This window comes from Falco punctatus (assembly GCF_963210335.1).
Source record: "Falco punctatus genome assembly, chromosome: 4".
NCBI lineage: Eukaryota > Metazoa > Chordata > Aves > Falconiformes > Falconidae > Falco > Falco punctatus.
Window position 1 is genome coordinate 23,437,043 of NC_137583.1, and position 23,872 is coordinate 23,460,914.

The 23,872-nt window shown below is 42.0% G+C and overlaps 1 protein-coding gene across 18 annotated transcripts in view; it reads left to right on the top strand.

The window, feature by feature from the left end:
* The window catches only part of GRM7 (glutamate metabotropic receptor 7), a 417,449-nt gene that overhangs the window by 290,026 nt on the left and 103,551 nt on the right, over nt 1-23,872 (top strand). For all 18 annotated transcript variants that reach the window (XM_080387562.1, XM_080387563.1, XM_080387555.1 and 15 more), the window contains 2 exons: nt 6,919-7,119; nt 13,233-13,372. In XM_080387562.1, coding sequence (XP_080243688.1) covers nt 6,919-7,119; nt 13,233-13,372 — 341 coding nt within the window. The remainder of the gene's footprint in view (nt 1-6,918; nt 7,120-13,232; nt 13,373-23,872) is intronic.

Here is a 23,872-nt window from a genome sequence, read left to right on the forward strand (position 1 = left end):
CTGAAAAATGGAATGTGCACAAATTTAGGAGCAAATGACCCATGTTATGCACTAGCTTGCAAGTTGACTAGCTACATGCAACTCTTGATAAACAGAATATTTTCCATATAATATTAAATTTTCCCAGTATGCATTATAGCTTAATGATCTCTGTGCTTTCATTTCAAAAAGCTAATCTTATTTAGCATTGTAGTACTTCAAAATATAGATATCTAAAATTCCTGAAAGGACCCTGCAGTGGTTGGTACAACCAACATTAAAACAGCCTTGAAGAGTTTAATCGTTAAGGTAAACCAGTTTTGTGGATGTCTAAACTCTATTATCTTTCAGAAATACATTTCTTAGAATTGCTTATGTTTCTAGACTGCCAAGGTGATTTGCCAACAAAGCCCCGTGATTCAAATGACTGTTGTCTTGCTATTTACATACATATTCCTCTATTTGCAAACTGCATTTTTACCCAGGTGCTCAAATGCAAAGACAGCTCCAGTTTAGGCCTTCTGATCTTTGAAAAGTACTGCTTCTATACATTTGCTTGATCACTGGCCTCACTGGCAATTATTGCTACAGGAAACATTCTTCATTTGTGCCTTAGCAGTGTGAAGCTGTAAAGTGTCTGATTTACATCGGTATCAGCCAGCCTGGTGCTGATTTTTTTACGACTGTAGCACTTCAGCATTGGAATATGAATGAGACCTATTGCGTGTGTTTTAGTAGGAGTGTTGCATGCACAGAAAACATCTCAGGTAAGAAAATGAGGTCAGTTTTTTAATCTAAAATCTATTCTTTTAGATGCACAGACACACCTGAGAAAAGAAACTCTTATGGTGGGTTGAATCAGTGTAATTGAGGAAAATAATCATTGTCTGACAAATGGAAGTGGATGTAGCTTCACAAAACTCATTGCATCAAAGCTTTCTGTAAACTGCTGGATTATTACTACTATTATGATCCTTATTATGTAATATTGTTATTTCTAGGATTGAAATAACAAATGTTCCATAGGACTTTCTGCTGCACTATGCTACTTTTGGTTTTTACTTTAATACTTGTGAGTGAAGACCAGTTACAGTACAGAAATTTATTTTTTTTTGATCCTCCTGGGTGAGGAATACGTTGTAGGGCATTGTGAGAGCCTGGTTTCCAAAGTTTGGTTGGAGGGCATTAGTTGATTAGGCATAGTTAAAGGTGGCTACATCTGCTTTCTGTGGGTTTTGGTGGTGTTACTGGAGTCTGTATCTCTGCTTGTACATCTCTATCTACTATTGCAAATCTCTGGCTGTGGGTCAAGGTGTACCAATTTAAGGAAAATCACCTTTCTAGTTAAAAAAGGCTTTCCTGCTGGTTATTGCAATAGAACAGTTGGTCTGACTTTCAAATTTATTGTGCGATATGAAGTTATTTCTCTTCATCAGGCTGCAGGGGGCTGTGGAGCTGTGCTGATGCTAAAGGCTGCAGAGCAGATTTGGGCGAGCTTTCTTTAGCCACTAGAAATAAGACAGAGACGGCACACGTCACCGTTAGGGAGGTGGGTGCTCTGGCCTTCCTGGGCTGTGCTGCTGCCCTGACTCTGCCAGCTCACCGTAGCCTGAAGGAGATGATATTCAGGCTGAAATTTTGTCCTAGCACAAAATCATCGAATCACTGAGGTTGGAAAAGACCTTTAAGGTCACAGAGTCCAACCCAGTACTGCCAGCTCACCCCTAAGAAAAGATGTTCTTCTGTGGTTAGCAGTAGAACCATGAAGGTTCATCTGTTTTCCCCATGAAAATCCATGGGGATTGGATTGATGGTCTTGAGATAAAGGCTTTTGTCTATAATGAGATCTTCTGAATTAGGATGGGCTGGGTAGATGACTGTAACTATGTAGCTGTATTATTCGATCTTGTATGTCTTGCAAAATGACAATACATGGATTATATGGCAAAGAGGCTGATTGTCTTACTCTGCTTGTTTAAATTACAATATTTACTCTAGCATATTGTTAGTTTTTCTCAAGCTCTAGTACTCAGCTACTTTCAAATAAAGAGCTTATTTGGAGAAGCCTTCAGATGTTACACCTCCTGTGTGCACGGCAGTGTCTATAGCATGAGTGAATATCTGAGGGGTAATAGCTCTGATCTTGTTTTGGAGAGCCCTGGACGTAGGTACTTGTCTATTAGGGAAGGATCCGTTTGTTTTGTGTTATTGTGGATGTTTCTGGAGTGCCATGAGCACAGCCGTTGCAGCTGCACAGGCTGAGCTCTCTGCTCTGTGTGTAGCTGGAGGAAGCTTCAGTGTCATATGAAATAGCATATATGGGGACTAGCACACTTACAGACTAGTAATTGTAGCTGGTGCATCATGGATGTCTCAGCTCACAGGCATCAGGTTTCTAATGATGCTAAATATGATGGAGGTGGATGAAGAGCATATATTTTTCTGTCAGCACTTAACCAGCTACTGAATTCTAGCTGGTACAAATAATAGCTGCTTGTTTGATACTGTGAGCATTCTGCAATCTTTAAATTAAATCTGTATCACCAGGTTCTCAGCAGTACTATTATGTAAGTTCCTTTGAAAATGCGTTTAGTCCTTCAGAAACTGAACCACTGTCTGAATTCGTGTAACATAAGCACCAATGAAGTGGGATTTTGATGTCTGTCTGTCTGAATTATATGCCACAAAAATTGTCCTTGCAATACTATTTATACATCGTAACATACCCGCTATATTATGTGTCGATCAAAGATGAGTCCAGAAAAAATCGGCTGAAGGAGAGATATTGAGAAAATGTAATGTGAAAAATGATGCTGTCAGCTCCTTTTCTGTACAAGGTGTTGAGCGTTGCCGGTGTGGAGATGCAGAAAGTGTGACCAGGAATTCTTAAATTTGCATTTCATTTCTGTCAGCTGAAGGAGATGGTATAAGAGGACTTCTTACTCTCTGCGTTTTCACTACTCTGGGTTTGGGGCTTTTTTTTCCTCTCTTTGTTGCAGTATTTTTCTCTTGTGAAGATTTGCCTGAAGCAAGAGACCTAACTGCTCACTCTCTTAGGAATCATGATGATGAGCACTTGAGACTCTAGTAGGAAGCGAGGTTAAATTATTTGTCATCACCTTCAAATAGATCTTTTGGAAGCAAAAAATGCTCATGTCAATAAATTTCTTTTGTGTTTCATCCCTCTCCTGACATCCCAAGGTACTCCATTTAAAATCCATGGAACAAAAGTGCATTCTCTTGAAATCACTTTCTGTGCATGTGTCTCGGGTGTCAGCTACTTCATTCCTGAAGAAAATAATGTTATTGCACGGCTCCTGAAGATCAGCAAGTTAAAAAGGAAAGAAAAAAAAAGAAAAGGAGCCTTTAAAGAACAGGGCACATAAGAAGGACAGAAGATTCGCACATCAGTGCAAATGGGGTTTGTGTTCACCTGTGCTTCTGGTGTCTTCTGACAGCACGGAGGGTTGCGTGGGTGCTTGCAGCACCCAGCACCTGAGTTCCTGTGCTGGTTCTTTCTCTTACACCAGGGATCGCTCCCCTGAGACGCCCCTGATCCGGACGTGACTGGGCTGGGGGTTCAAGCCTGCCCTTTGCCAAGGGGCATACACAGCACCGGCTTCTGTCGGTAAGAAGCTAATGACTGCTGTGAGTTTGCTGCTCTTCCAGGAGTAATTCCTACTTGAATTACTATACACCTGTATGTACAGGAGCTATTTCTGAAGCATGTGATTAAACTTTCTGCTTGGCTTTTTCAGCTAAACCTAGGAAGGGGAAAAATTTGACACACTAGTGTTGAAGTTGGAATTAAAATTGTGCCCATTGCCTGGGTTTATCCCTGTCTGAAAATGGGGCTGATCTGCTGCTTGCTGGGTTACTGTGATGGCAGTTTGGTATAAACTAGAGGGAAGTCTCTGTTCAGCCAGACCCATTGATTCGGATACTTTAAATATGTATTTAATTTTTTTTGTCTTCAAGTATGAAGTCTATTTGATGTATGTAAAATATGGCAATTGCTTTGCAGGTCCTTCGCTAGCTCGAATTTGGGCTAAACTTCTAATCGCAATAAATCCTCTTTAAAAGGCAACTCAACTGATGTTTATATGAAGGATAGCACACTCTAGTTGTATAAGTTAATGCATGGATTCTGGGCAGACAGTTCCATTTGACTCCATATCTGAATTTATTTTACACAAATTCTTGATGTTTAATACTCAACTAAATGGCTGTTGAAAACTAAAAAGCTGTATAGAAAAGCATTCTTGTTACTGGAAATTCTATTAAGTTTTTAACATTTTTAATATTTTCACACTTGGACACTGTTAACATTGCTCTTGGTTTTTTTCAAGTGGATTTCGTTGAGATTCTTTCACAGATGTGTTCACTGCTAAAGGTTTTCTTTCTGCTGTGCATTTGGCTAACTGAGCTTCTGGAACCTAATACGCTGGATCAATATTGTTTGTGTACAGCCTTTTCAACCCCAGGTTCACTTCCCCTGGCATGCGTTTCTGTTGCATTGCTAATCTGGTTAAGTAGCTGAGCTGAAACCACTTAAAAGCCTTTTCTTTGCCAGGGCCTGGAACTGGGATGAGTTCTGTAAGCAATGGGAGGGGAGTGACATAATGAAGAGGACAGTACGTGGATCTTCACAGTCTGGAATCTCTCACCCTGCTGAATTATTTGCAGGATTTCAATGTTTCTAGTGTAGTTCAGATTTAAAGTTGAGGCAGCTTGAATGGATCAATGTCAATGGTGCAATTTGGCAATTACAAAGGGAAACAGGAGGAGGAAAATTATAGGTAATTAAAGATGTTCATCTAGGGGGATTACTATATCTTTGCTTACTTTCAAGCAAATCACTTTTGTGGACTTATGTAGACATTCTTTGTGCTTGTAGAATTTATGTTTAAAGGTGGTGATCTTTCTGTGCTTATTTGTAAGTCTTGTCTACCACCTCTCCACTCAAAGAGGAAAAAAAAAAAAGGATTGTTTGGGACTGCCTTTTTCTCATGAGCTGAGAAAAAAAAATGATCAAAGCATGTTGCTCATAGCCTGCCTACAAAATGATTCAACCTGATAGTTGAATCAAGATGGTGCCCCAAGGGAAATCACGTTGGAGAAGACCTGGGCTGCTCCCTGACGATGGCTTCCCACAAACCAGAGCTGCTGCGGGGGAGGTGGCTTGGGCTGGCTCTGGGCGACAGGGTCTGGTGCCCCTAAAGCCGCTGTTCATTGGCGCAAAAGGAAGGTAGATACATGTTAGCTGAGCAGCCACGGGAAAATGGACTTCTTGCCTCTGTTAAAACCATCAGTTCTCACAGTCATTAACAACTAGATTTCCTTTCCTCATTAGTGTCAATCAGTTAATTTAAATTCACTCATCCCTATTTCTAATTAAGGATGTTAACAAAGGAATTTCCCCCACTCGTATCCTCCAACCCAGCATTTACTTTGATTGAATGTCTCTAAAATATTTGCAAAAGATGACCCTGAGGGCTGGCTCCTTGGGGCTTGTGGCAGTACCCAGGCTGCAGGTAACGCAGGAAGGTGAGCAGGACCAATGGAGGTTAGAAAGAAGCACAGTGCTGCAGGTCGAACAAGTGGGATGTGCTTTTGCCACCCTTGGAAAAGAATAGATTGCACTTCTGTTGCTTCTGTCGATGCAGCTCAGAACACTTCACAAGCAGTAATTACATTTCTCAAAACCCTGGTGAGATAGGTAGGTATAATCACACATTTTGCAGCTGGACAGATTGAATCGTGCAGGTGTTACTTGGACAAAGTAAAATGAGTAGTGGACAATTTCAGGGGAAAAAGTAAAAAAATCAAAGATTCACGATTCTCGACCTGTTCTTTTTTTTTTTTTTTTTGAGAGTTTCAAGCTCTCAAAATACTGTTCAGTTTGCTACTTAATTGTGGAGGAACCAGTTATCTGCTCATGCAACCAGAAGAGCAGGAAGGCCACGTTATTGCCTGGTTTTATGGTCACGTTCCCAGGTTATGTATCCATCTCAAGTCTGAGTTAAGGCAGAAGCCTACCATTCAAAATATTTAGATTCACCTGTTTTTTTGTTGCCGCACTTGAGCTCCTTTGGCTCTTTGTCGTTTAAATTCTGTGTTCTGACTTTCCATCTCCAAATGCCTCCCTTCTCTCAGACTTTTTTTATGCCTTGGCCAGTCAGACGGGAGGATCTCTGAGGCAGAAGGTTTGTTGTTTCTAATGTGCTGGGTGCTGTGGCAATCAAGGAATGGCTTTCAAAGCACTGCTTTCCCCCGGTTGCAGTTGGCATGACATTAAGCGTTCGGATGCCTTCAGTTCTTGCCTGCTAAAATATTTTAAAAGCAATCAGTGGATTCTGAAGGACATTTCATTCTCTGCAGTTGGGGAGAAAGGGGGTGCGAGTTAATGCAAACAGACTGAGCTTCCCAAGGTGGCATTAATAGCAGGCATGTTCGTTCAGCTCTCTGGAGCATCCCTTTGGTTGCATCTCTGAAGTGGTTCTTTCTTCCCTCAATCTGGCTCTGTCTTTCAGTTAGAGGGATTTGCAGCAGAATGAAACACCAGACTTTAAAATACCAGCTGTGCTTTATTTTAAATGCTTTCTTCTTTCAAAGACATACTTGGGGAGTATACGGGGTCTGGTGTTTTCTCTCTCAAAGATGGTCTCTGTAGGTTAGAGTTGCAAGTTTGTGATTATGGTAGGATTTGTTTCTCTGGATCATGGTAGAAAAAGTTGCAAAAAGTGTTGACGATTCTGTTATCAAGAAGGAAGGTTTGGTTTTGTTTTAATTAGAAAACTATAACTCAGAATGTTTTATTGCATCACCAAGAGCATGAAGTTCTTTAAATGTGCTCCAAGAGGAGTAATTTGTATTTGGTATCAAGAAAATACTGTTCCTTACTGACCGTCTGTGTGTGTGTTTGTTTTTAACGTGCAGGGCAGGAGAGAATTGGCAAAGACTCCCACTATGAGCAGGAGGGGAAGGTCCAGTTCGTGATCGACGCTGTGTACGCCATGGCACACGCGCTGCACCACATGAACAAGGACCTCTGTGCCGACTACCCGGGGGTCTGCCCCGAGATGGAGCACGCAGGAGGCAAAAAGCTGCTCAAGTACATACGCAGTGTAAACTTCAATGGTGAGCTGAGACTGCTTCTTCGGTAGTATATTGACCCATGTGGCTCTTTTCCATATAATTTCACTTCATATATTTTTTTCATTCATTACAGTTCAAGACTTCTGTTATTGTTACATTAGAGTTTGTGGCAGAAGACCATGTTTATTTAGTATCTATTTGAAAACATCATGTTTTAGCCAAGGCAAATAGGCTACTACTGCCCAAAGACATGCTGCTATTTTAGGATGCCTTCCAGAAGACTGATTTCCTATGGGAGAAATAACTGGGTAAAAGCCTGAGCTTGTCTCTGGCTAAATATGCCTGCTGAAACCCTAGAACTCTGTTATCATCGCACATCATTTCTTCCTGTTTATTCATATTATTTCACTTGGAGAAAACTAACTGGGTGAAATTCTGGTACCCTGAACCCAACTTAGCTGCATGCTCAAGAGAAGGGAGAGGACAGCTAATGGGCCAGGTCCACTGGCAGAACCAGAACTATGTGATGTAGACAGAGTAGTTGCTCCAACCTTCATTCCTCTAGCAAGACTGCAGAGGAGATGAAACATGGTAGGAATAAGGATGGGGGCACTTTATCTTTTTGCTTACCAGTTGTCCACCACGTATGGCAGTGATGGATACGATACCAGCCCTCTGTTTTGACAGTACAACGGGGTTTCATGTATTTTCCCTCCATTGCAGTATATAAATCAGGCCTAAATATTAGCACAATTTCCTTGCCTGTATATGTTTTACTGTAATTTTATTAGTTTCACTAACAAACATTAACCTGCAACATAACCAGAGGCACCAGAGCAGATCGCTTACAGCAAGTAACATTACAGCAACCAAATGTTATTTCTCCTTCATAAACCTTGCTAATGTACTTACCAGGAGGTCTTACTGCTCTTGCCCTAGCTCTGCATAAGATGGAAATCTGAGATTTAACCAGGAGCCAGAAGCTAGACCTCCAAATCCGTATTTAAAACAGATTTAGGAAAGTACTGAAAAAATATCCTTTTGAAATGTGCGTGGTGGCCGGGGCCGTCACTACCTGGGAAGAGGTGTTTGCATGACCTTCACATCCTCCTGGGACAGCACGGTGAGGTGTTCCCTGCTGCGATCTACTAATAAACATTTTCAATAATAATCTTAACAAGACCTACACATAGCCAGTAAGACCTGAGAGATGTAAAGATAGGAACACAGGTATTTCGTGGTCAAGTTTGGTCATTTGTCCCAAGGATATTTTTCCTTCCTATATAAATCATCTCATAAAGAGCAAGGTGAATATGAGGAGATTTTAATTTCTTCCCTTGAATTAAGTGGTGTTAACTACAGCCAGGAGCAAATTTTGAGATGAATGATCTGAGGAGGTCTGGAGAGTTCTACTTTCCTCATTTTGGAAGGTTAATTACAAAGGACAAACCTCCCGTAGAAGGACGGCATTCGTGAACAGTATTGCACTTGGGCCATTTTAGTACTGAAAAGCAGGTCATACATGGTCATCTCCAGGCAGTTCTTGCATATAAAGATGCTGAATGGTCATCTAATCATTTTAATAGAGCTGAGAAATAATTTATGAGAAAATGGATGTTCAGCTAATGCTGCATACTGTCCAGCTCCAAAAACTGGTTTGCACCAACTTTGGTTTCCTTATTTGTGTTTTCTTGGTCAGCCTTTTAAAAGATAACTTTTTTTCTTCCATTTGTGATTGATTTACACGGCCATAGGGTTTTTTTCTTTGCTTGTGTACATGTAACTCATGTCCAGCACAGGGGCTGAAGTAGTGGTTTGCTTTTTAACATGGGCATGAGAATGGTGGCAAAACTGAGGTAGCTGTAAACCTTTTCAATTTCTCATGGCTGTGTGGGTGTAAGTGTATTCTGTGGAAAAACAACAAATTTCTTTTAAGGTTCATTGTTCAGGGGCAGAGTTTAGCTGCTTCTGTGTATTCATAGTGTACAGCTTCACATGTGTTTGTACACCCAGGCTCCATGTTCAGCTGCAGCCCTCCTGGGGCTCATTCACCAGGCTGTGGAAGATGCTCCAAAGCCAGTTTCTTCTCGGTGTGCTATAAAAGTAAATTCCCAGAACTGATGTGGATAGGTTCAGTCTTCCCAGTGGCACAGGATAAACAATCATCGTGTAACTCACGGAATGGACGAGGCCAGCCTGAAAAATGCAGAGGGATGGGGGGATGGAAGAAACAATGAGAGATGCTTTAGGTGGTCTGGGTGGTGTATTCCTGTTGATAAAGCCTGGGAGATCCTGCGTCACAAGTCTGGTGTCTCCATGTTCCTTGGCCATCATGTGGTGGCTGGGAGGGCAGGGATGGAGGAGTGCGCTGCTGGGCTCGTGTCAGCTGTCTTGGTGTTAGCCTTGATCTTAACCTGCCCTTCCCCGGGCAGCCCTGCAACTTCATCTCATGAAGGTTAGCATTTGGAAAGCAATATTTAGTCTATGCTTAAAATCCTGTTCTCCCAGTCTTCTACCTAAATTTGTAGTTAAACCACAAAATGGAGCAGTGGAAACGCTTTGTCCAAGCCATATGCTAAAGAGAAAAAAAAAAAAAAAAAGCGTCCTGAGCCCATGAGCTTGAGATCCTCTTTGCATGTAATATGTCTCCTTGTCACGGTGCAGTTGAAATCATCTTGTCTGTGGCTGCTTTTGGAGTCTTTTCTTCCTTGCAAAGGTAATTACATTCATGCAGAAAGAGCTTAAGCAACACTTTAATGAAGAGAGACTGGATTTGTGCTAGGAGCTCAGTATGAATTTTGATATCGTCACACTACCCTGAGAACAAAAAGGCCTAAAATATGGAAAACTGAAAACCTTGAGTGCTCATGCAGTGAGAACCTGAAAATCTCAAAGTGCAAAGTGGTTGTACTTTTGCCAGTGAAAAAGCTAAAGGTTCTGTTTGTATGAGCCCTTCAGGTCTTTGAACTGCAGTAAACATGAGCCGAATAACACAGCAATACCTTAGCTAGTTGTGCCCGTATGGCACCCTGTCCTCCTCCCGTTAATTCATTTCTCATCTTGTGGTGATTAGGAAGTGGAAATCCTACAAATTCAGTTGGATCATGTCTGTCTTGAATGCATTTTGCAGGTGAAGGGGTGTCCTGTCTTCTCTCTGTCTGTGTAGTGAGAAGGCAGCTTATTTGGTAGGAACTGAAGTAAATTGTTGTAGCCTCGGAGTGACCGAGATGCTGCAGTCCAGAGGCTAATACTCAGTTTCTGCAGCGTTTGCTGGGGCTGAGCAAAATTACTGTAAACCTTAATAGAAGGAAAATACATCCTGAATTATCAAAAAACTAAACAAATTTATGCATTAATAATTAGAAGATCAAAAAGTCAAATTACAAAAAGGATCATTTTTGAAAATAACGTTCCTTCTCTGTAATGAGGTTTTCATACATTACTTTTTATTATTTTCATAAGTGCACAAAAGAACTTGAGTTGCAAGTGAAAACTGAAATGCTGCAGCAATTTAAAATAGGACTGACGGGTGGTACAAAGAGAGCACCGAAGCATGCACCCGAGCCCACACAGAGGTTAAAGAAGCCTTGCACTCACTAAGCAGATCCTTGGCTGGGATTCCAGTTACTCCAACTTCAAAGTCCAGAAACAGGACACTTCTGCTTGGCTTATGACCCAAGATTTATCAGTTTTTTGCATTTCTATAGATATTTATCTTCCCTACAGATCCCAGACTCTTCACAGCTTTTTTTTTCTGTATATATTAAACACATAAATGGTGATGTACCTGAAAAAAGCAACAGCTGTTTACTACTGACTATCAAGTATCCATACGTATGAGGTCAGTGTCCCGAGGGACCGTGCCTTAGGGGCCTCTGGAGACAACCCGGCAGGCAGTGCTGTACCGTGCCGTATTGCTCTGGAGTCTGCAGCCCTGTAGCATCCAAGTGCGTCTGCTGATCTTAAGGATCATTTTAAATGTCAGTGTTTAAAAGCTGTCTGCACACAGCTACACAAAGCAACAATTATCAGCAACCTACAAAAAGTTTTCTTCTTCCCGCAAAACACAGAAATAGCATTTTGGAGTGACAGTTCCTGGTACATTCTCACTTTAGGATCTCTTAGGTCCGTAACAGCGTCTGTCCTTCACAATGGCCTTCTGCTTCTCAACCTGTTGCCCCCAGGGAAGGGGGGCCCTGCCAGCGCTGTCTGCAGGCAGGCGGGTGACCTGCCCTGGGTGCCACCCGGGGATGGAGAGGCTTGGCTCTACCCCCCACACCGTGGCATGGTGGCTACGGCTTAGTCAGGAGGGTTATGGGTGATGCTCCCCATGGCCCATGAAGGTGACCGTAGAGATGTTCTTGACTGCTTACCCTCAGCCTACAGAAGACTTTGGGGCAGCAGAGTTTGTCTTGGTACTGGTGACTTTGGCCTGGCCACAGCAGCGGTGTGCGCTCTTGCTCTGCCTCCTGATGTGCAGACATGGACCCTTCTTCATGCCCAGGCTGCTGTTCCTTCAGGATACGGGGAATCCACAAATGTCTGTGTTGCATTTTGGGAGCCTCACGTCAGCTCCTACCCTTTGAATTGTACGTTTTTGTCAGCTCTGACAAAACCAAGCTTAACTAATAATATACAGCCTTTTAAGAGTCGTGATTAGCTAAATCCCATTTACCGTTTGTGCTGATGTTCTGAAGGAGCCTAGGAATTACAGCCATTTCTTCTTATTCACTTTAAGTGTTTTCACTGTAAATGTATTCTGCTTACATTAATCTGTAATGACAATTAAATATCTGCCTGGTGCTTGTAAGGAACCAGTGAGGGGAGATCTTAGTGGAAGATTTTCTGTACCAGCCTTTGAACTGAATTTGTATCTGATCTCGGAGGATTGTAGGATAGACAAGAAACAATTTACCAGGGCTAGAATGGAAACTATGCTAACTCTCTCCTTCAAATCTTTTTTCACTCACTGGAATTCAATGAAGAATGGGAATCGTGAAGAAAATCATAATCTTAAAGTTCAATGCTACAATAGGAGAGATTTTTCATTGCTTTAGGGAAAAAAAAGTTACGCAAGAGGAGGAAGCTTTGAATATAGATATGCTGGTGTATTGTCATAATCTTCAATCTTGACACAATATTACTCTACCCTACTGAAACCTGTTTTAATATGTCTTAAAATAAATGTCACCCTTGAAGTTTTCACCTAGAGATCGAGGAAATGCAATGCTGCTGTGAATCCTCGTGGAAGAAAGGGTTCCCATCTAGTGCCATGGGAATTAGAATGCAGAAGTTCTGGTGAGGACCCACCTGAGGACCAGGAATGGCCTGTCCCATCGCTCTGCTGTCAGTGCCCCTCGAGGCTGCCAGCTGGCTTTGCCCAGCACAGGCGCAAAGGAAGGGTTGTTGGGGGTATCCTGGCCTTGCTGCTTGCCCTGCACTCCCTTACCCGTGGTAGCCACCTTAGTACATGGCAAATAAAGTTAATTCAGGAGTCTGATCCTGAACTGTTCCTGACTGAGATACTTTTCAGCCTGTGTCAGTATCATAGAGCCTAAATAAGCGAGTACACAAGGAAGAGTCTTCTTATAGCTTAGTCTGTTCTTTTCCATCCCAACTGCATGCTGATTCTGGGAATAAGAACATATTGTGGAGGAGGAAGCTATTTCTGGATGCTAGTCAAGATTCACTAGACCTGGACTGACTTCTGACAGCAGTATCTCTCAGAAGCAGATGGAACATTTTCGGGGGGGGGGGGGGGGGGGGGGGGGGGAAATCATTTAGAGGCTCCATTCACAGGAGTGATTTTCACTAAAGAACTCCCTGAGGAAAGAGAGAGGGGAGGGAGACTAAAGGGGAGGAAGAAAAGCCTTCTGATATTTCTTGCTTTGTGCAAAGCTAGAGTGAAGTAAGGCTGATCTAGTTTTGCTTTGTTTTATTTTTAGTCAGTAGGTTTGAGCAGTGATAATCTCTGGAAGAGGGCTGGGATGATGCCACTGTGTCCTGAAGTATCCCTTTTAGATGGCTGGGGTGATAGATGACCTTTACCCGAAACACATTGCCAGTCTGAAAGCTCTCAACCATGGCTAAATAAAATAGATATTGTAAAGATTTTGCATTGGTTGGTTGGATTTTGTCTTCTTTCCTTCCCTCAGGCAGTGCAGGCACTCCAGTGATGTTCAACAAAAACGGTGATGCCCCGGGGCGCTACGACATCTTCCAGTACCACACCACAAACACCAGCACCCCGGGCTACCGCCTCGTTGGCCAGTGGACAGATGATCTCCAGCTCAACGTGAGTCTATCTTGTTCTTTGCTTCTCCTTTTTGTCAGGTATACTCACTAAATGGTTTTTTTCATCCTCCAAAAATTAATAGGGATCTTTACTATTTCTTTGCAGCTACACAATGTTTGGGTTTTGGTTTTGTTTTTATTTTTGTGTGTTACCTTCTTGTACTGTCCTGCAGCCTTTTCTCTGTACCCTGAGTACCGAAGCTCCTCAGACTGATGGAGGCGTCAGGTGATCATGCAAATTTTATTACTTTTGTGTGTCTGAAGTCCCTAGTTGCCAGCCTGGAAAATGAAGCAATAATGCATTGTAGTTTGGAATCAATGGGCTTTCATTTGCAGATGCTTTGTGGTTTTTTTCTGGTTATACTCTTCAGTTTTTCTAGTTTTAGGAAAGCTGAAACTAAATGGGTTTTGAGTGACTCACTCTTCCGGTGTTAGTCTGCAGCATGTAGCAAAGATATCCACATGAATGAGATGGCCATCTTGTAATGATGCCTGAAGAAAAACAAGCACGTAAGAGCAGGTGATCAAAGATACTTTGATGTTTCCCACATGGAAAAAAACATGAGTGGTGGCTGAGGAAGCTGGAGACTCTTGTGTATCCACACAAGGATGCTCTGTGATAGGTCCCTAGAGAGGTGGGTTCAGGCTTCCTGCTTGACTTTGTGCGAGTTGCTTGGGCCTCAAATTCATGGAGAAGTGGTGCCAGTTTAACCTTGCAGTAGTTCAGCGCCGGGTAGATTGCGGTTAAAGCCCAAAGGCAGTGCTTTCACTGCGGTTTGACTGCTCTTCAGCGACAGAGCCTGAATAAAATAAAGGTATTCCTGAAGCGAAATGCCTGTTGCTACAGAAGGGTTTCCTTTGTCAGTCAAAGTTCCCACCCAAGGTCACCGCAGCTCCCCCTCCTAACATTGTCCACCCGTGGTGTGCTGTGGCTCCTTCCCAGCCTCTGCTGCTGGATCCCCTTGAAGACAGGGTGCGGGGTGACGGGGAAGGCTGTGTGAGCATGGTCCAGCTCTGGGCTGCCATGCCAGCTATGCAGCTCTCCAGCTGGGATGCAAGTCATGGGCTTCCTAGGGAGACCAAAACACCATCATTTGGAGTGTAACTGAATGCAGGACACATTCTATTTGTAAGGTTTTCATGTCTTTTGTTAAATGAAGTATTTAATGTGGATTACCAAGGGTCCAGCCTTTGAGACTGACCGCAGTATTTTGCCCTTCTTGAATTTTGGCTCATTTTGATTTGCTGTGTGTTCTTTCAGGGGTTTTTTTAACTTTTGATGTTCTATTTAAGGAAAACTATATTAACTTGCAATTTATGGTTCTTTTAGCAAAAATATTAATATTTTATTAAGTAAATCCTTCTTTATGTAGACGACACATCCTGATTCATTAAAATTTAAAGCTAAATTAGTGGAGCTTGATTTGTATTCCTGTTGTTGTGTTAAATGTTTCCATAAAAAGCACACTTTCCTCACCCTCATGTCCTCACAGCTACAGGCTTGTATCAGTAGTTCAGACTCTCACTAACTTCCCTTCTATTTGCTTACGGGTCCTAGTTTCTCACACAGGATTGGCATCGCTGTGATAGTCCTTGTTTGTATTTTCTTACAATAATAAAGAAAATTGTGGAGTTTAGAGAAGTCAGGGATTCCCTAAAATAACTAACTAAAATAATAGCTGCTATTAAACATCTGAGGGAAAACTACCAAAGGCTACAATTTGTCTTCGGTAGTTATTGTGGAGATAATAATTCAGGAAATGTTTCCCCAATTCTTATTTCTTTAATACTAATACGGGAAGGGCAACAAAAGGATGAGTGCTAATTTGGGTTTAGAAAGTGCTGAAGTGACGCTTTGTTTTCCAAGAGACTTGTCATCTTGGGCAATCTTGTTCAGTTCTGTGGGTCTGAATTTCCTCAGCTGCAAAAGAGAAAAGTTGTTGTGCTCTATTGTGCAGGTCTTAATGGTAAGGACACTCCAGATTCAAGGGCAGCAGGTAAATAAGTGCTAAAGACCATCATAAGTGTTTCTTCTTCATCATTGTCCTCATTCAAAGAAGGAGCAGAAATATTTTGCCATTTGCTTTCCTTAGAAGTAGTGCTACTGCTCAGTCTGTTGTCGATCTAATCCACAATGGTATATGTCCCCTTCCTACTCATAGTGTTTTGGAGTGAGAGGCAGCAGTAATGGAGAGAATAGGGCTGATTAATCTTGATAGGAGATGCTTTTCATGTAAAATTACAGAATAACTTTTTTACACTTTCTATTGCAAAAGTCAGTAGATAGACTGAAGAGGTCTTTAACAACATATTTGTTAGTCTTCAAATATGCTATATCAATTTGTTTACTTTTTGTTGTCATAAGTTTATAAACCTGGTTTTACAAAATGTCTGAGTTCTCTCAATCCTGACTGCTTCACATCTTTGTGCCACCTTTGCTTTTTCATGTCTGGCAGAAGTGTTCAGTAAAGGCAGGTGTCTGCTCCCTGCACACGCAGGAGCCAGCTCTGCCCCCCTGTAGCAGGTTTGTACTTGAAGTGTCTCCTCTGAGTGCAGTTGACTCACCTGGATTTACATTTCTGTATCTGAGATCAGAATTTGGTTGATAACCAATTAAATATCTTACGGCATTTTGCTGCAGCAAACTTGGGATATAGTATAGTATTTACGTAAGGACAGTATAATCACCAATTTTTTTTTTGCTTGCCTGATGTCAAGCACAGCTTTGCCTGGTACCCAATGCATGATTTAGTAACAATTGGCTGTATTTCACAGAAATCTACGCAAGGATAAAATGAGCAGATGTCTAATTTTAAATGGCTTGGCCAGTATTCCATGAAAAACTGTTGCAGTGCTTCGTTCTCCCTGCAGTGAAGTTGTGATTACAAGATGCCCACCCACCTCCCAAAAGAGGTCACGGAAGACCACCTCCTGCCTCTGTCTCCTTTATGAAGTTTATGTCAAGCTCTGTCAGACCCTTTTCAGCCCCCTGCATGCAGATTTAGTATGCAATATTCATAGTTCATCCATTTGCAATTTGAAATGCTTTGCCCTGAATTTTAGGATCGGAAATTCGGCCAGCTGCATCCCTATTGAAATCCTGTACCGTGACCCCCAGAGCCTTTTTAATAGCAAAGATGCAGCTAATGCAATTAGACAATAAAACTCTTGACCACAGTAGTATTACCATCTGAAACCAGGCTTGTATTTTACTATGCTAGTGTTGAAAATGCGCTTGTGTATTACAAGGCAGTTGCATCAATATGAGGAGAAATGATTTGACTTTATTAAGCTTTAATGCGTTTCAAAAGCCAATAGTGCTAGTGGTGAAAAGGAGGAAATCTCCATGGGGAAAAGGAGGTGTGTCATGTACCAGCTGGTCTGGGCTTTTGAAATTTGCAACTTTTTGTTTGTTTTTTTACTTTAGGAATAATTAAATCTCTAATGCTTGTGGTGTTCAAGCAGTAAGTAGTGAGGATGACTCTGTGGCTTAAGCATGAAGGCAGAGTGGCCAGGAGACACAGGTTCTGCTTTTGTGCCTTATTTTTCACTTTGAATTTGAGAAAGGTAATTAACTCTGCATGTTCTGTCTGGCCCCATGTACACCACAAATCCAGTAACAATAGACGTCCTCTTGACACGTGCACCTTTATTTGTTAGTGTCTGAGAAACCCTTGGAGGTTGCACCGTAGGAGGCCCTGTAGGAATGAGCTGGCTGCCCAGCTCCTGGCTGGCTTCTCTGAATGCAGCTTCTAATGCTTTGAGGTGCCTGCCAAAAACAGAAACGCATCTCTCCTGGAGGAACTGATGTGCCCGAAGGAAAAAGAAATGGATCACTCCTAGAGGAACTGCAGGTTCTCATGGGAAATTTGGTGATATTGCTTCCCTTTCTCTATATAGAGTTAACTCAGCAGGTCCCAGGTTTACGTTTCCGCATCCAAACCTCTACAAATATCCCCAAACTGTCAAAATAAAAAAAAAAATAATAAAAAAAAAATAAAACAATCCCTGTGAAACTGTTGAATCTTATTTTTCCAAGGATTTGTCTTCTGTATACCCTGTCACAGCAGTGCTCTCCATCATGTTCCCTGTGACTCCTTGCCATAGTTGTCTCCAAATTTCCCTGCAGTGCCTGAACGCCCCCCCACACCCCCGTATCGTGGCTGTCTGTGAATGGCATGGATGCGGGCTGGCTGGCCCAACAAAGGGGTGAAAGAGATGCTCAGTGCTGGGGGGATCTTTCTTCTAGCTAGCCACTGAGTTTTACTGATCCTGCAGACACATCCTTCAGAAATCTCTGCTTGTAGTGAACACGCTTCAAATTGGCCAGCACTTTCAAAAGTTATTAGGAAGAAAGTTGGTACAGACAGATGAAGGGGCAGACAGAGCGTGCATGTGTTCAGATTCTTCCGTATTTTCTTCTGAAATGTTAGCAAAATTTAGAAATTCCCAATAGCTGTGCAGAACAAATAGTAAAGCTAGTCTTGCTGTTAATTTTGAAATGTGATTTACACAAAGTGTTGCCCAGTAATCCAGCTGCTACTGGATTGGAACCAGCAGGCACACACGTTTGATCTCTTGTATCGCTGAAGTGAGTGGCAGACTTGCATTTGACCAAACAGACAGTTTTGGCCTTTTCTTCCACCTCTGCCCTGTTTTCCTATTTCACGCTGACAAGCTTTTAGGGGTCATTAGAAGGTTGAGCTCGTTCAAGTGTCAGTTCGCGCAGCTCAGTCCTGGCTGGGATGTGCGGGTGCTGCCGGGGCTGAGCCGTGAGCAGGCTGGGGACCTGCTGCTCTCAGTGGCCTGGCCACAAAGAGGCTCTTGCGGTACTGAGGTCCTGCGTGATGGACCAGAGGTCTTGGCTCAGTACCGGGAAGGAAGCTCTCACCTTCGTGGTGTGGTGGTGCACCCAGCTGAGATCTGGTGTTCATCCCATACCGTCCCTCCACAGCTTGCAGCACGGTGGTGGTTGTGATGCCCTGCTTCACCTTCACCCTCATCCTGGTGAGTAGTGAAATGGTTAGAGACATATTTATGTGCCATTAGAGAGAGATATCTTCTTAGAGCAAGCTAATACATTTTTAAAATTATTTTTATTTTTTTAGTTTGTCTAATTAACGCTGTACTTCTAGCCTATTAGTGCCTGCATAGGGTGCATCATGTTGTTTTAATTGCATCAGCATCTCCAGCTTGTCAAGTGTGCTCTTCCAGCTTGCTGTTATGGCTCATAAAGGTGCCACTGGGCACTCGGGCTCTGCTCAGATGCTGCAGCACATTTTCAGGATGGCTGAGGAAGGTGTATCCTTGACTATGGATGGAAAACATGATGTCCTATCCATTATCACACTGTAGAGATTTCAAGCAGCTCTTACATGAAACGTGTCTCACTTCCAAAGCATCAGACAGGGTTAACTGTAAGCTCCAGATAAAATTAAAACATTTCTCTTGTTAATTTGTTTGCAAACAAACAAATGCATATTAAAGATGCCTAAACATACCATGTGACGAGATAAACAAAGAAGCCTGTATTGTTTTATAGATGTGCCCTTGGATTGTAAATTGTTTGGTCACATGAAGCAGCGTACAGCTTGAAACATGATTGCTGGTTAAATGGAGCCTTTTGCATGCAGCGTCAGGAAGACTGGCTGCTTAGCTTTTCCTTACGCTTTTATTAATTTCCTCCAGCAATAAGTGATATATTGCCGCAATCTTTCTAAACAAGTGCTCAGAAGATTAATAGTATTGATAATTATCAATGTGGTTCCATAAACACGTACGTTACATAGATCTAACTCCCCTTATAAATCCTGGCTCATGTTATATGGTGCAAAGCAAATCGCTGTGTAGTTATTAATAACTCCCTCCTCCTTGGGGAAATAGCTGTATGATGTTGCTTTCTTCACTGTAGGTTCAAGCCAGTATTTTAAAGGAGCATGAAAAATGGTGGTGGGGGGTGGGTGGCAGGGAGGAAGTCTCTCTTTAAAGAAAGCGACATTCCCATACCTCAGAGTCACTGCTCTTGCAGCGCCCGGGGCGTCTGTATCGCTTGTGGTCAGCCCTCGCCCCCAGGGGCTGGGGAGCCACCGCTGGCCCTGACGGCACCCAGGGATGGTTCCCATCAAGGCAGGGAGAAGGGAACTGTGCAGCTCCCGTGCTGCGGTTCTTCTTCTCCCACAAACAGAAATATGTTAGTAACTCTGTAATCGCCTGTGCAATTTATGCAGATCCTGATCCACTTCAACACCTACTGAATCTGTTTGGGCTCAGACTCATCTGTTTACATGCCATAAACATCTCTGTTACAGAATTTGGAAATACATGTTATGAACAGCAAGCTAATGAAAAGAGTAATTAGTTGTCTAACCTTCTGTCAAGGGACCTATATCTACCTGACTTTTTTTGGTAAAATATTCAGAATGGCAATTAGATCCAAGCAACTATTCAGTGGAGTTTTTGATGCTCTGGAATATTCTGCCAACAGATGGTATTTTTCTAAAATAATGTGTTCAAATCTATTTCTGTTTGTTGGTTTTTGATTCTGTGGTTGGGTTTTGTTTTTTTTTTTTTCTTTAGAGTAGAACATGTTCAGAGCAGATGGATTTTTTTATTATCCCTGCGCCACCCCACCCCACCACCCCCCCCGAATATTTTGCAGCAAAAGGTAAATCTTTCTGGAGCCATATGCAAATCTCAGTTTATGGAAAGCCTGGGATTTCCCCAGTTTCTGGTGGAAAGAGAGCAAATGGCACCTGTATGGCCAATCCGAAGGTTTTGCTTCAAATAGCAGGGATGAGAGAACTTCACCACAGTGACCATAGAGTTGTTGTGAGGATTTTAAGATGCTTTTAAAAGAATGTATTTTGAAGTATTTATCTGAAATTTAAAAACAGAAATTTGCCATCTCCCAACTCAGAAAATCTCAGCTCAAACAATTTTGCCTTAGGTTGTGTTACTGAAAGCACAATTACTGACAGATCAGTTCTAGCTCCTGTATCTGTAGAATGTATAATCACAAAAACCCTATTTGCAAATATATATATAAAATGTGTGTTTACGTGCCTTTATATGTGGATGAATGGATGGATGTATATACATTTGCAATATATAATCCTTAAGATTTCTGTTTGTTTGCAACATCTGAGTAAGCTCAAAGTCATGGTTCAAAGATTATGTCAAGATAGATAAAAGCGGGTATCAGTTTGCTTTCTCATTTCAGTTATTGTCACATAAATTGGCCTTTCTAGTGTCATTTCTTATTCCTGTTACAGAATGTAATGAGTAGCTGGTACAAAGATAATACATCTCTATTACAACTTGGAGCCTGAAATCTTGTGAGCTGGTGGGTTGACAGGAGGTATGCATTGTTCAGGTTTTAGACAGTCTCATTAAACAAATTCAGCAAATGAGGTCAGGATGTGATTTAAAATTAAGATTTTAAGTATTAAGCATGATTAGTATCTTTTGTTTCCATGTGTCAGTGAGAAACCCTGAGGTTTCAGCTGATGCAGCCACTTGTTGAAAATCACCAGCATTTACATTTTTAATGAAATTGGCTAAACCCTTAGATTTAATTAGTAGTACATCACAGCATATTGACATACATGGGGATGTGGTTGTGTCCAGAAGTAACTGGGTTTCTGATAGCTGAAAAAATATGATTTATTTTAGCTGCTATTGCCTCATCAACATTTTTGGAAAGCAATATAATCTGGGCTGTCCTTTTCAATGGAAATACTGGTCAGCTGGTGCTGCTCCTGGTGAACTGCTGCCGACCCTGGTCCTCAAAGGGGGCCACATCCAAATGCAGTGCTATTCCTTATCTTCTCACGGCACTCTTTGGAAATGTTATTCTGCCCCAAAATAACTAGTTTTATGGTACATAAAAAAGTCCTGTGCTGCTGCTTTAGGCATTTACAACCCACTGAGATGAATTAAACTTACCTAAATGACCCTCTCCCCTGTGGCACTGTTACTGGCACCCCACATCTTCTGCTCCCCTGACCCTGCTCCCATCCCTCCACCCGCGTTGCAGTGTTGCATCAGTCACTGGGCGACATGCAGCGACAGTTGTGCCCGAGGGGCCACGGGTGCCCAGCTTTACGGGAATTATTTCACAGCATAAAAGCTGTTGAATGCACAGTCCTTCCAGAAAGGTCTGCAGCCTGTTTGCAAAGCTATTTTCCATAGCTGAGCTCAGTCTTCATTACACCGTCAGCCAAATTGTGTGCAGCCCAGTCAGAAATTTAAAGGTGAATAATTACATCAACATGTTACTAAAATACGTCCCAACTACATGTTTTAGCTAACAAGTTACCATGCCCAACATGTCAATAGTATAATGTATACTATAATAATAGATGTTGTTTACTTTGTTCTGTCATTAGATTCTGTAATCTTTCATTGCTCATGTCAACCATGACCGGTATGAACACCTTTAATTATCTTGCAGAATTAACTTTCAGCCAACTGGAAGGGAATTTTTCAAACCACTGGCCCGCTGAATGACCATATGCTAATTCCTTAGTCCTCCATCAGGTCTCCAAACTGTGCGCTAACAGGCAGCAGGACTGAAATCACGTAGGTCCTGCTCACAAGCTGTGATTACAGCCTGACTTGGTAAGTGCTCTTGGAATAAAACCGATGAGGTTTGTAGTACCGCAGATGGTTTTGACGCATTAGGTTTGGAAACGGCTGCTGTAAATAATTTTTATTCAGATAAGGGCACAACCTCAAAATACATGATGGTAACCATGTGAATCAAGCAGCACTTCTTCTGTACCACAGAAGAGAGCTAAACAACTCACTGCAAATCATCAATAAATGCAGATAATCCTGCCTGTATTCGGGCTTTCCTTGAAAAGAGCCTTAGGTAGTGCATGTTGTCAGCCAGAGAATCTCAGAGCATGTCTCCAAGTGTCCTTCAATACTCTCATGCCAAACATTTAGCATGTAATGCCAAATTAAACCCGAAAATCTTGGGAGCAGCACGATGTTGACTGCATTAACATCCACATTTATGCACGAGAAAGCTGAGGGGTATGTAACGGCAAATAGTTGGAATGTGTGCTGCGACAGCTGGTACCTGGGTGGGAGTCCTGTGCAATCATTCTACAGCAAGGTCTTCTATGACGTGAATCAGAAATCCTGCCAGGGTGGCATTTTTTGGTATGGGGAAAGTAATGTAGAGAATGGAAGCATTAGGAGGCTTTGATAAGGTTGGGTGTGAATAGAACCATCCCGGACAACAAGTACCCGCAGCTCTTGGTCACCACCATCAGCAGAATTAGAAAACAATCCGCAAAGAGCCAGACCGTTGCAGACCCCTTTCCTGTCTGTTCTTTGCCATGCTTGAAAATCATGGAGACTGTGGGGGTTTTTTTAAAAAGAAAAATAATTCAGTGAGTTGAGCTTTCTGTATAGATTTTTTGTTATATAAAAATAGGAAGGCAACAGTTAAATCTTACACCTCTCACTGAAAACTAGCTCAGATTTGGAATTAAAGATGTGAAATGTCATTTCCTATTTGTTATTGACCCATTTTGCCTCGGCGGAAATGTGTACCGCGTGAGCTGCACTACCGTAGGCAAAGCAAAGTGAATTAAGCTTTATCAGCTTTTGGCAACTCTGAGCATCGGTGTAATTTTCCTCGAGGTCTGAGAATGTCACAAGGTAAAACATTTGTAAGGATATAAATGCTAAGAGAAACCAGGCTGAGCAAATATCTGAGACGTATTACATATCTTTTCAAAGATAGAAATCTTTTCAAAGATATCTTTTCAAAACCAGAAACATAAGGAGCTCATGAAAGGTATAATGGAAAAAAATTACGTAGCAGAAAAGTTAGTGAGTTCAGAATTTGCTTCATCTTGTGGTGTTCTCTTAAATGTCCGTGAGCCTGCAGGCAGACTTACTCTCTGAGAATGAGTAACATAAGAAATAGAAGGTCAAAACATAAATCGCTATGTTTTTAAAATAGGTGATGTTATTGCTCTTCACACATCACTTCTTAAATCCTCTTTTGCAAGGCCAATGTATTTTTGTCAGCAAATATATTCAAGAGCAAATACTTTGCTGGGATATTTTATGGATAATTAACAGGTTTGGTTGCTTTTCACAGGAGTAATAATGTCAGTTTTTGTGTTACTGAGGGCGTAATAGTTCTTTTTTTAATACCTCAAAATGGAAAGATGCTTTTCAATGACAGATGTGCTTTGTTGTGTTTGGAGAAGTTCACCCAGCTATGCAGAGAAAAAGACTAGGTGTGTGCAGCAAAGCTGTTCTGCTCCCCACGCAGCTACTTTTCCAGTGCTCTGAGAGTAGAAAGCAGGGTACAACTTGTCCAACAGCACATGAGAACTTGGCATTTTGTAGATACCTGTCAGTAGAAAACTCAGGTTTCTAGTTAGGTCCTCTGTGGTCTTTAGCTGCGGTTTTGCCAGACGTTTCCATCCTTCTCCCCCCGCCTTGTTTCCATCCAGCGGGACCCCCCGTAACTCCT